The 14,175-nt window shown below is 35.7% G+C and overlaps 1 protein-coding gene across 1 annotated transcript in view; it reads left to right on the top strand.

Annotated features, from left to right (window-relative positions):
* The window catches only part of Gpd2 (glycerol-3-phosphate dehydrogenase 2), a 163,327-nt gene that overhangs the window by 116,054 nt on the left and 33,098 nt on the right, over positions 1-14,175 (top strand). The window contains exon 9 of the mRNA XM_004629912.3: positions 5,993-6,186. Within this exon, the coding sequence (XP_004629969.1) occupies positions 5,993-6,186 (194 nt within the window). The remainder of the gene's footprint in view (positions 1-5,992; positions 6,187-14,175) is intronic.

Raw genomic sequence — 14,175 nt, 5'->3', positions numbered from 1 at the left:
CCTTTTGGCTAAGATCAAGTGTAGAAAAGCTATTCAGTAACACATTATTTGCTGCGGAAAATTAGAAACTACTTCTGTTACTCACTTTGGGAGAATAAATAATAGCATATCCACAAAAGGAGTATTATGTAGTCATCACAAATTACAGGATTTTTTTGGTAATAGGGTCTTTTTAGTAGTTCAGCCTGACCTTTATCTCACTGTGTGACAATCGAATCCTCCTGCCTCAACCTCTTGAGTGATGGGATTATAGTTGTGTGCCACCATGCCTTGAAAGAATTAAAAGTAATTGTAGTGTTCTGGGAAAGTACTAATATGTTAATTTAACATGCAAGACTAGAGCTTGTATGTGTAATAGGACCCAAACAATATATATTTCTATGTATTTTTCAATATATAGGTAGACTTGGAAATACATTAAATTTAATAGTAAAGTGATTATGGGTGAGAATTAATTCCTTTTCATGTTTTGATATTTTTTCCCCTAAAGGATATGTAAACCTTTTAATATTTGATAAAATCGATATATAGAAACTAACTTTAATATCTATATTCTTCTTGAGTGCTATTCTGCCATGTTACAGCTGATAGTATTCAGCAGCTAAATATTCCTGAAGAGAGTCCAAGATGCACCCAATTTGTGCCATTTACACTGCTACTAAGAAATGTATTTCAGAAAATTCCGAAGTTTCCTTGTCATTTCTAAATGCCCACATGTAGTAGGTAGTCTTTTCTCGGTCTTTAAAGGTTCAGCATCACTGGTGGACAGCTTCCTAGTTTGTCACCTCATTTTTCTTTCAGGTTCTGATTTTTTATATTCTGAAGTGCTTAATTTGTATAAAGTTTGTCAGTGATTTTTTTAAAAATTATTTTGTATTTGTTACTACTTTATCTTCAGGTTTTATTAGTTTCTAGTGTATAATATGTAGTATCTAAAAGATAGTTTTTCTCCCATAGTGCTAGGGGTTGAACTCTAGGCCTTAGGCATGCTGAGCAAGTACTCTCCTACTGACTACATCTATAGCCCTGTAAGAAATATTTTTTGAATGAATCCTACTCTATTTGTATTAACCTGCCATGTTGAGTCATTGCTTTCTGTGTATATTTTTTTTTTGTTGGTATTCTTTTAAAGAGAGAAAAAAACTCAAGTAAAACGATATAGAATTTCAAAACAAGATGATAGGAAATTAACAGTGGTTATTGTATTGCATATTGTTATCTTCAAAATAGTTTTGGTGTGCAAAATTGTTTGAAAAATATAAGCATTTTCAATGAGCTAATAGAAATTAATAGCACATATGTGTGCATTTTTAAGTTTTCTCTTCTTTTTTTCCTTTCCCCCTTCTCAGTTGTTCTTTCATTTTGAGCAGTTTCTTTCCTTTTCACAATATCTGTTGTACCTTTTGGATTTTACTCTTTGAGCTTCTAACGGTAGGGGAATAATACATTGTTTGCTCATGTGAGTCTTACGTCACTCATGAGTATGGTTTGTAGTTGCATCCATTTACCTATTCAAGCCTCAGTTATCTTTGCTTATAGCCGAGTAGTACTCCATTGTATAAAATACTACATTCTTTCTATCCATCCTTCTTTTGATGGGCATTTGGGTTGTTTCCAAGATTTAGCTATAACAAATTGTGCTGCTGTAAACTGTTAATAAAGACTTGCTCAGTTTGGATTTGGAATGTCCCTGAAGGCATGTATACTAAAGGCTTGACCCCAGCTTGGTGCTGTTTGGAAATAGTAGAATCTCAATGGGTGGGCCTCGAAGGAGGACTGCTGGTTGGGATGGAGGGTGTGCTTGGAGGCATTTGGAGGCCTCGGTCTCTTACAGTTTTGAGCCCTGCTGAGCTGGCTCATTGCTTGCACACAATATGGCATGCTGCCTTACCTCAAGCCTCAGGGACGATGCTCACAGGCTAGAAACTCCAGAGCTGTAAGCCAGAATACACCTTGCTTCTTTACAAGTTAATTTTTTTTAAAAGGGAAATGTAGCTAACACAACATTTATAAAGAAGTTTTACAAAAAACTGTTGAGAAGTTAAAATATAGAGGAAAAAAAGGTGCAATTCTTCATCTTGATGCTTAGATAAACCCCTATAGGTGAAAAGTACAAATAGTACAAGTATGAGATCAGAGAATTCTAACACTACAGAAAGTTAGAGACAATGATAGTGGAAGTCTCCCTGCTCTCCTACCAACTTCCTCCAGTTGTTTTTTGATAATCAGTAACTCTTCCTTTCAGGTCCTTCCAGGAAAGTTTACTTTCACTTATACAAATGTCTTTTGTTAATGAATAGAGTGATTTGTTCTAATGGTGTTTGTAAATAGGATATCATGTCCACATCTTGTACAGCAATGAACCACTAGGAAGAATGTATGCAATGTGTTAATTATTAAAACTGTCCTACCAATTTGATTTGAAACTGTCTCATTGCTATTTGTTTATCAATTAAATTATGGGAAAAAAAGGCAGGAAGAATTATTTTAATGTTAGAAAATCCAAAAAACAATTTTTTAAAAAACATTCTTTAGTTTATATTAAGAACAAATCTGGAATTTCCATCAGTGTGTGGCTGGGTGTTCTTCCAAAAATAGCTATTATAAATAAAACCACAGGACATGAAAATAACTATCTGCTCCGTCCAGTGTACTGATGCTTTTTACTGCTGACAAGAGGTCAGTTTTTTTTTTCCTATAATGTGTGTACACACTGTTAGCTCTAATGCTGATTGCTAAGTAGTTAACAATAAATTGATTTCTGTTTAGCTAAGGGAACTTCAGGAAAGCAATAGTTTGCATGCGAAAAAAGCTCACTACCTTTAACCATAGATGCACACATAAATTAGCAGCTATTTCTTACTGATATCACATCAGTCCTACAGCTTGGAGGGACCTGTGCATGTCAGACATTGGTGTGACCTTGCTGTTTTAATCCTTCATAAGAAAACAAACTTTTACTTTAGAGAGAGTATAAGTTAAGTAATTTAGAACTGATGAAGGATATTTCCAAGTGGATTCTTAAAATTTTATACCATTCATTAATAGCTTTGTCTTCCCTCTGTGCTTGTTAATTTTATGTTTGACACGTCTTCTTTTAAGCAGTTGATTCTCTACAGGCTCCAGTCTTGCATGTGTTGGTAGCCATCACCTTCACCCTTTAAAACAGCTTTTATTGCATTGAAAGTTTTTAAAGGATTCACTAGTTGCGCATTTCTAACTATATTTCCTATCTAGTTTGCTGATTATTATAATTTGGTGCTTAATTTATCAGGCTGATTGCTTAAGGAGTATGAATTTGATCCATGAGAATAGTTGAGTATAGATGTGTCAGCATATAATTTCTCAATGTTAAAATATAGAATTTTGTTTCAATAAAATACTGTGTATGAGATTGAATGCTTAAACTCTAGATGCATGAATTTCCAATTCTGATGTGACTGAATTAACCTAAGGACATATCAGTTTGGAATAAAAATGTGTGTACATATAATCCAGCATTGGGGTAGCCTCAGGCATGAAGATTGCAAGTTTGAGCCCATCAAAAACAATTTGTTTAAAAAAAAATACAGATGCCTGGGGGTGTACATTAGTGGCATAGCACCCATGTGTTCATTTTCTAGCACTGCCCCTCCAAAATACTTACAAAACTTAGGATTAACTGATAATTACTTTTAAGGTTTTTATCATTTTGTGACAAATGCAAAGAAAAATGTGTGTTGTCATATTTAGAAATCAAAAGTACTCAACGCTACTAGTTTTCAATGTATTTTCTTTAAGTAATCCTAGAGTAAAGCTAGGAATCTTTGGTGAAGGTCTGAGGAGTTGGCATGTGTCTGGTGCTTTTTTGTTTAGGTTTGCAAAGTGCCATCCCTCTTCTGTGTCTGTTGTGGGGAATGAACAATGATTTCTTTCTGGAAAGGCAGAGAGACCTAACAGGCATTTCGTGGAGCTGAGGGCTTGTTGAAGCGAAAGATATATAATACTTCTTGTGGTTTATATAAAATAGATGCATTAGCTAACCTGAGTGTAGTTTTCTTTTTTATATAAAAATAATTTGGGTTTGGTTTTAAGCAGTTGTGAACTTGTCATTCTTACACATTTGAATAAATCTTTAATTTTTTTTTCTTTTTCTTTATTTTTAGGGAAAGGTCTACAGGGTGTTCAGGGTCTCACTACTAGATCAGACTTACAGTGATCTGCCTGTTTAGATCCCTCCCAAGAGCTGGGATTATAGGCAATAGTCTCAATTGCCGATTTAGCACACCCTCAGGGTGGGGCTGGCACAGCAGTTCTGGGAATCGGGAACCCCTGGCTCCTGTGCCTGCTTGCAGGCACTTTAATCCTCTGAGCTATTTGGACAGCCCTTTTAAAAATTATAAGGGAATAATAATTATACAGAGTTGACTGTATGCTCCTTTCTTATTTACTAGTTCTTTGGAGGGAGGGATTTGTAGGCTAGATTTTACTAGGTAGTCCAAGATGGGCTTTGAACTTGTTAAATAGCCCAGGCTGACTTTTTTTTTTTTTTTTTTTTTAATGTATTTGGCACAGGGTCTCACTACTGTTTTCAGCCTTCCCATCTCCAGAATTATAGATGTGCACCACCATGCCCGAACTCAGTGGCCGGCTCAGCATGCCCAGGGTGGCGGGGCCTGCCAGCATATGGTGCCAGGGATCAAACCCTGGTCCCTGTGCTTCCCTAAGCAGGTGCTTAGTTTGGTGAGCTATCTTGCCGGCCCCATAGGCTGACTTTGAATTCACAGTTGTCTGGCCTCAGCCTCCCAAGTGCTCTCATTATCGGCATGCACCACTATACCTGACTCCTCTGTGCTCTTTTAAATTTGTGTGTTTAAGAGGGATTTCTTGAAATTTGTTCAAACCAAGTAGAATGTGTTTTCTGTTTAAGAAATTATATTAATACAAGCTAAAAATATTATACGAAGTATTTTTAACTTGGCATTTATATGTGAATTCAGTCAAATTGAAACAGCTATCTCATGTGTTGTGCTCTGTTTGAATATGGCACTGTCAGATTCTTCCCACCCCTTTAACATCTTCTCCAAATTTCTTTGCATAGCTAATGACTTTATTAGAAGAACAGTTTCTAGTGATAAATATGACAGCTTTTGTTAATGTTTATTTACAGTTGCCTATTCTTGTAAATTTATGTGTTTCATATTTTGGTGTTTAGATTATTCACAAGTGAAAATTCTTGCCTAGCTTTTTAATGCCTAATATTTTGAATATTTTATATAGCCATCAGAATAGGCAGCTAGTACCTTCATCTAATAGCAGAATGCACTAGTGTTTTGTGTTTAAAAGATTTTCCTTGCTAAGGTATTCCTTTCCCTTTTACCTGTTTTAGGAGATTGTTATTCAGGCAGTAATGTAAAACTGAGCTTTTTTTCTGCATGCGCTTGTTGAGATTTCTGTAACCTTGAAATAAAGTAAGAAATCTTGTATTTGGGAAGTGGCACAGTTCATCTTAGCACAAAGGAATAAAGAACTTTATAATTCCATTTTAGTTTCTAGAAAGTTAAACTCTACTTTCTCATGTACTTTTGAGGCCTTCTACTAAAAGATGTGCCCTGTGTTAAATGATCAAGAAAATACTTTTCATAGACTTGGAAAGAGGTAGAAGGGTTATCTTTCGTTGACCATATTAAGAGAGTGTATTTATCCCCCTGACATCTGAGGTGAATGGTCCGTGAGTACAAAAAACAGTTGGAAGTTAATTACACTTAGATGGTTGAGGTGAAAGAGTGGTTCTGTTGCAGACTAATATGATTTTCACATTTGCACAGTAACTTTTTTTGGCCAACCTTTGTTTTTTTTTCACTAATTTCTGGTTTAGGGAAAGGGCAGTAAAGTAGCAGTTTATGTTTTTCTTGTTTGCTTATTTGAGCACTAATGAATAAAATAGTTTTTTGAGTGCAGATTAATATTAAAACTTCTGCTAATTTCGGAACTAAATTTCTTTTTACCTTAGCCCTGAGAGCATGGGACTGCTTGACCCAGCCACCAGCGATGGGCGAGTTATTTTCTTCTTACCCTGGCAAAAGATGACTATTGCTGGCACTACTGATTCTCCAACTGATATCACACATCACCCCATCCCTTCGGAAGAAGATATCAACTTCATCTTAAATGAAGTGCGCAACTACCTGAGCTGTGATGTTGAAGGTAACAAAACATTCCTTTAACCTTGTCCCCTCCAGTTTTTGGTAAAAATTTATTTGTTTTCTATTTGCTAATCTTCATTTTCACTGGTTGTATAGTTTTTATTGGTTAAACAAGGTTTTAATTTTGGCAGATTTGTACACATATAACATACCTTGATCATTTTCATGTTTGTTTTCCTTTCTCCTCTTTCCCACATCTCTCCAGCTCTCACTGGGGTCTCCTCATCTCCAGTCTGCCACATCTTCACACCTGGTCTGCTATCACTCTTTTGTGCTTCGCACTTCTTACAGATTTATCAGGCCAAAATACAACATGCTGCAAAGAACCTGCATTTTCTTCTCTACTTTGTGCATCCAGAAGAGACTCACATAGACCATTTCTGATAATTTCTAATGGCCAGATTGAAGTGTCACACAACCTCCTCTACAAGAGTAGTAGGAAATGTTAACATCACTTTTTGTAGTTTGGGAAGTCTTACTTAGTTATGGCATAGCCATAGGAAATAAGCACAGAGATGAGAACATAGAGGTGTCTAGTCCAAGAAGTTTAATGCTCTCCTAGCTCAGTCCATTTAGTATTGCTATAAGAAAATACCTGAGACTGGGTGCTTTTTAAAGAACAGAGGCTTATACAGCTTACAGTTTTGGAACAGATGGCCTAAGTACAGGCAGTTGCATGTTTTGTTTCTGGTGAGGGCCTCCTGGCTATACCCAAAATGTTCACATCACATGGTGGGAGTTTGTATAAGAAAGGGGTGAAGGACAGGAGGCAGCAAGAGCCTGGGAACTTTATTGCTCTATGTCAGCCTGCTCTCTCGAGCTCTCTGGATTGGAGCCCAAGTTACTCTTGAGACTAGCATTAACCATGAGGGTGGATTTTTTTTTTTTTTTTGGTGGTCTTTTTTCATTCCGTATCTTAATATGTCTTACTTCCTATCTATGTCCACTCTGAAAACCACACATCACCTCCCACTTCATTGCCCGGGTGCACACCACATTGCTTCTTGGACAGTTTCATCAGTCTCGTAATTGGGCTCTCAGGGCCAGGTTTCTATCACACCCATCTATCCTGCCATGAGAACTTGCTGTCTAAAACTCAGTACTCATCACTTTCCTGCACAAAAATATTCTTTGCATGTTTCCTCACTCCTTTTTGGAAAAGTTATAAACTCAGTTACACAGAACATAAGGCTTTTCATAATTGTCTTTGCAGGTTTATATTTACTTTCTCTCCTTGCATTTTTATGGCATATTTATTTTATTATCATTTCCAAATCAAACCATATACTTTTAAACATTCATGCCTTGTTTTTGTTGAAGCCGTGCTCTGGAATCCCCTTTCTGACAATGCTCTCATCTTGGCAAAATATTTATACTTTAGAAATTTTTGTACTTCATAAACCATCTGTCACTTGTATTTCTGTGGAGTCACACTGCCCTCACATCATAACCTTATGCTTTCTAGGAAATAGGCTAGGATGTAGTCTCACCTAGAGCTCCTTGAGGGGAACAATCTTTTTCATCTAAAAGTTTATTACCTAACTGGCTTGCTAGTCATGATTGTTTTGAGTTAAAATGTTAGTTATAGGTGCTTTCAGGGTTTTTGATACTGGTAGCAGTTTGAAAAATCTAAAAGCAGACAAATTTGAGGTTTTTGAAAAATAGTTGTATCTGTTTTGTCAGCAGTCTTACAATACTGATTTCGGTGAAGGACACACAGTCACTATTTTAGTTCGGATGCAACTCATTAGCAGCTATGAATCTTTTTTCCCTAAAAGATTTTTTTTTTTTCATTTTGTGATCACATATTAACAAAACAAACTGCTTTGAAAACTGGTTCAGGTTACTCTTAGTTTAATTAATTAATCCATATGATTTTCTTCTACATATCTACAACAATAGTATAAATGTATTGAATAAATATAATTAAATTCTACATGGCTTTTTTCCTTATTTTTTTTACTAGGTGCTATTTACAGTACATAATGATTACACCCATTGTGGGCTTATTGTTGTTATTCACCTTGTGCTTCCCAAGCTTGCCTTGCATGTACCACCCTTCTTCCTGCCCAAGTAGCTGGGCTTGTGCCATCATATTAAATACTCTATGCGAAAGTATTCCAGCCTCATTGCAGTTTTAGTGTTACTCTTTATTTTTCCTTTTGAAATCTATGATGAATTTCAATATTATGGTGTGATTCTCTTTCAGTGCATTTATTAATAATCTTACTTCATTTCACATTTACCTGTGTAAATTTTTTTTTTTTTTGTGTGTGTGTAAATTTTTTAAAGTGCCTTTAAGAAGGTTAGATTTTTGGAGCAAAACAAAATTCATTCAAGAGCAGAGAGCTCTATCAGTTTCCAGAATCTTGAAATTCAAATGTGGCAAGGATGGGAAATCTCACCACTTATCCTGCTGTGAGGCTGGATGGTGCTGGAAGCACTTGTGGGTTCTAGGAGGCCGCTGTGCCACATTGTGGGTGGGAATCTCTAGGAGAGAACTGAACCTTAGGCTGTGGTAGACCCTGGATCACTTTTATTTTGCCTATACATAAAGGAAAAATTTGGAAATTCTTGGTTGGCCCATGAAAGCCTTTTCAATTGACATAGCTTTCAGTTGTCATGGAATTGATGAAAGTAATGAAGTTTATTGTTGACTCTGATATTGGGTAGAAGTTGACACCTATGACAGCTCAAACCTGTCTCCTGATAGCCAGGGACATCTTGAACATAAGAATCTGCCACAGAGCAGACATCCAAAGTAAAGGCAAAATTTCTGTCATAGGTTTCATTTTTTTCCACCTGTGTACCATCTAGCATACCTTTTCTACTACAATCTTATGCTTTTAAAATTATTAATTAACAGTGATTCTTTATAGTGTGTTTCAATTCTCGTTTCTGTTTATAGAGTCCTTATATTTGACAAGGTACTCTACAGCTTGATAAAGTATCAATTAAAGTATTATATATTTTAAAGCAAGGATATTTGTGTTTGTATCTTTTCCAGAGAATTGTGTTGAAACCCAATATTATCTTCTGTATAATGAAAGGTGTGGAAAAGACCTAGTTTCAGTCATTTCATTCCATGCTGTTACCACATATATTTTAGAGGAGGTTTATTTTATTTTTTTAAAGAGAGGTTTATTTTTTGTTTTTGGTGCTGAGGACTAAATCCAGGGCTTCCAACTTGCTAGGTAAGCATTCTACCACTGAGCCAAATCCCTAGCTCCTACGACATATATTTTAATATTTACATTTTTAGACCTTATTTTTCAAACTGCCATTTTATTGCCTATATTACCCATTTGATTCCTTGTAACAACCTGAAAAAGTTTATTTTTCCCATAATTGTTGAAGAAACTGAGGCCCTGTAATGCTGTTAAATTTCTTGCCCATAGCTAGTTAGCATTAGCGCTTGATTGAGTATGTCAGTCTGACTGTAACACAGCCTTCTAAATACTGCGTAGTATTCTGATTAGTAGTTCTGGGTTTCATGATGTGATCCACTAGGGAGTGAATTAGTCTATCAGTTCATGTCATGGAAGCTGCTAGACACCTCTAGAATGACAGTGACCTTTACTCTCCCCTGGCTTTATTTGGATTTGAATGTTAAACTATGGGAGATTTCATGTCCTAGCTAATCTCCTGGGCCAACCAGTTTTCTCCAGACTGAAAAATAAGTTTGGGCTAGATCATAGAGCAGTAGTTTTCAAATGTTTTGCATTCAACAAGGGCTGAAATAATCATTTTAAAATGATTTATTAAGTGGATAAGTATAATTCTGACAACAGTTTCTGAGCCTCCCCAAATGGCTATATCCTTAAGAGAAAAAAAGTGTCAAATCTTAACACTCCATGCTGTTCACAGCAGCTGCCACACTTCTGCAAAATGCGTTGGAACAATTCTGAAAAGCATTTTGCCTGTTGGGAATAAGACCATGTCTTCCTTTACAATTTAGAAAGCTTTCTATTCACAGGCTGAATTTTCTAGATTACTTGTTTGTTCTTTTATGAAATGGGTAATTGATAGTTCTGCAGTTTGTATTAAGTTAGGAAAAAAAATGATCTTATGAAAAATGTATCATTAAGTCTGCTGTGTATGTAGAGGTTAATCAGAAGGATGCAGTGGTAAAACTAAGCTGTGACTTAACTTGATCGAGGAAGACAGAAGATTTGCCTCATGCTTTATCCATGTGGTTTTTCTGGAGTGCTTCTCTGTGCAACATCTCTGCTTGTACGCTGGTTTTCACGTATGCAATTAGTGGTGTTTATAGATTGCCTGTTATTCAATTAGCAGCTGAGTTGGCCATATCAACTCACTGCAGACTTGCCTTTTTGCCGCCAGAAATGGTACCAGGGTTATCAACGTACACAGGCTTGGATGTCTTCCAGCTGTTTAATTATAGTGTCATGTGCTTTGCTTTTTCTAGTTACATTAGTTTATAAATGTAATATAGTGTCTTATTTCTGTGATGAACACTTCATTTCAGCAGGTTAAACATGATGGTAGAGAAGTATTGATTTCTGACCCTATTTCTCTTTTGTTCATGTAGATATTTTCACATGGCTCATATTGATTTTTTTTTTTTTTGAAAGAGGTAAACATGAGAAAACACCCCAGAACGTGTGCATCTCTAACCCATGTGAAGCAAAACCACACTTGCTGTACAAGATGCAGACATGATATCCTATTTACAAACACTATTACAACAAATACCTCTATTCATTAAGAGAATGTAACTATATGTCTATCTTAACCATTTTGAATACACAGATGCAAAATGGACTTTCATTTGTATCCCCCCCTTTTTTTTAGTTCCATCATTTGAATATTATAGTTGTGTTAACTCAGCAAAATATTCTAAAAGAGTCCAGTAGTCCATAATAATATTGCGCCTTCCGCTTGACTATAAGTGTGGACTTAAGTGTAAATATAAGAATTATATAATTCTTTATGCCTATTTAAAAATATATTTTAATTTTTAAATGTTTTTTCATCATATTCTGTAGGGACTTAAAGTTCAGCGTACCAATACTTGATGAAAAATACCTGTTCCATGTTATGCCTAAGATGTTTGATATTCAGACAGATAGCGAAGTTAAGCTTAACAGCCTAGGTTGTATGGTAATAACAATAAGCTTCTCTTCTGGAGGGTTAACAACCTAAGTTTGCAGACCAAAATTAGAGAAAAAGGAAGGCCACAAGGAAAGCCAACATTTTGGCCCTAGCCTTCCAAGGTCAATTAAGACTCAGGACATATGAGATCTTGTACTGTAACGCCATGTAACTCATAGTGTCACAAATTTTCTGATCAAGGAGATTATGGGGCCAAAGAGGAAAGTGATGGATGATGTAGAGTGTGCCTAAGGAGAGTCACATAGAGAGAAAACATTCTCTCAGGCTTTCACAGAGAGCACATTGGCCAAGCAGTGGCCATGACTAATCTAAAGGGCAAGACTGACAAAGGATCTGCACAATCTGAGGTACAGGATCTCAGGATAAATCCTGAGGGGATTTCACTGACCTTATCAGATCCAAAAGCAACAACTTTTGTTGCATAGACCTTGCTTTATTTTGGTCTTAACCAACTAGCAGAAAAGAATAAAAACGAAGTATCCTTTTAATTTTTAAAACAAATACTTATCTTGCTAAGTAGGAAAGAATAAAAATATTAATTCTGATTTCAGTCAATCATAGCATGCTTAGTTTTTTCAAACTATGAAAAATTTCTGTCCAGCTTTACTATTTATAGTCAATTTACTCTACATCTTACATTTAGAAATACCAGTATGAGTTATTTATCAAGGATGTAACAAGAATTGTCTTTAAATATGGTGGTAGAAGGTTTTACTTTCTCTCTGCCTTTTAAAAGTTTACCTCCCCTGGCTCCTGGCCCAACAACCTGGAAGTTGGCATCTCAAAGCTCAACCTGCTGCCATTTGGGTGTACCAATCTAATAAACAGCCCTTATGGATGGATTTTTAAACTTTAATTAGTAGTGTTTTTGCTTCCTTTGGTTTTTACTTAAAATATTTACTGAAAGAGGAGATCCAGTTAATCTGAATAGATCTTAGTTGGAACGCTTACATAAAGTTTTACACACTGGCCCAAGTGTCCTTGCTTTTGATTTTGCAGTATTATTTCTTACAGTTTAACACAAAAAGTTCAGAGAATGCTCTAATATTTCACCTAACATTTATTGGTAAACTATATACAACTTTTTTATATATATATATATTTTAGGAAGGGGTCTACAGGGCATTGAGGGTCTCTCTACTAGATTGGACTCTACTGATCTGCCTTACAGCTTTCCAAGAGCTGGGATTACAGGTGCATGCACCACCATGCCTAGTCTCAAACACCTTCTCAGTGTGCCCCAGGGGCAGGGCTGGCATGGCAGGCCCAGGGATTGAACCCCACTCCTGCACGTGTTCGCTGGTGCTTTAATCCACTGAGCTATTTGGCTGGCTCTCCCACAACTCTATTTGATACAATGTTTAGGATATTGAAAGTTACTGGTACTAGAATTGACATGGCTGAAGATTTTCACCATGGGAGGAAAGATGAAAGAGTAATGCAATTTCCTTTAGCTATCTTAGTAGTTTGGGAACCAGCAAAAAATCAAGGTGAATCTTTGAGCTCTGAAGCATGAACACCCCAAATTATATGATTTTCTTTATATGTTTCACTGTGGAGAGTTAAAATAGGTTATGTTAGTTACTTACTCTCACCTACACCTTGTATTATACAACTGGTTTTCTGGATAAAATTTGAGGACAGGAATACCTAATGGAGGAAGAATAGAGTGGAGCCTCAGTTCACAAATGCTTTTGGTTTGCAAGCCTTTATTCTTGTATTGTCTTTTATTTTGCACATATAAGAGAAACCATGAGATACTTAAGCTTCTAAGTCTGTCTTCACTTAGCATTGTGGTCTCAAAATGTACCCTTTTTGGTACAAATGACTCAAATTTAACCTTCTTCATAGCAGAGTAGTGCTCCATTTTGTATAAATGTCACATTTTCTTTATACATTCATCTGTTACACCTGTGATACAGGATGCTTCCAAGATTTAGCCATGACGAGTTGTGCTGCTATAAATACAGATGCGCATGTAGCACTGTAACATGTTTTTAACCGTTAGAAAGATTCTTAGGAGGGAATAATTGGGTCAAATGGAATTTCTGTATTTAGTTTTAAGGAATTTCCATGGTGATTGCATCAGTTTACACTCATGCCAATCATGAAGAAGGGTTCTCCTTTCCACCATTGCTCATTTCTTGATCCTCTCTGAAATGAGGTGGAGTCTGTTTTAATTTGTGTTTTTTGAACAACCAATGATATCGAACATATGTTTATTGGCCATTTGTACTTTTTTCACTGGAGAACTGTCTGTTCATTTCAGATGCCTGTGTTTTGATTGGGTCTTTAAATTTAGGCGGTGTTAAAACTTTTGAGTTCCGTGTATATTTTAGATATTAGTCCTTTGTGTGAGGAATAGGTTGCAAAATTTTTTCCCATTCTGTAGATTATCTTTTCATTCTGTTGGTAGTTTCCTCTGCTGTGGAGAAGCTTTTTATTTTGATATGATCCCATTTGTTGATTCTTGGTTTATTTTTATGCATCTGGGGTGCTGTTGAGAAAGATTTGGCCTACACCTGTGTCTTTAAGAATTTTATATTATCATCCAGCAGATTGTTTCTATTTTAATATTTAAATCTTTGATCTATTTTGATTTTTATTTAGTGAATGGTGAGAGATAAAAATTTATTTTTATTTTGCAAAGAATATAAAAAACATTAGAAATGATACACCATTTCATTAAACAAAGTAATAGGAATTCAACAATGATTGTTATATTACATGATGTTATCTTCAAATTAGTTATTTAAGTTACCAGAGAGATATAAGTTTAAGTTGTATCTTTGGTATATAGATATCCATTTTTCTCACTACCATTTGTTAAAGAGGACATCTTCCCTGTAGCAAA

The sequence above is a fragment of the Octodon degus genome, unplaced genomic scaffold (genome assembly GCF_000260255.1).
Source record: "Octodon degus isolate 3935 unplaced genomic scaffold, OctDeg1.0 scaffold00032, whole genome shotgun sequence".
NCBI lineage: Eukaryota > Metazoa > Chordata > Mammalia > Rodentia > Octodontidae > Octodon > Octodon degus.
This window is presented reverse-complemented; position numbering and strand designations above follow the sequence as displayed.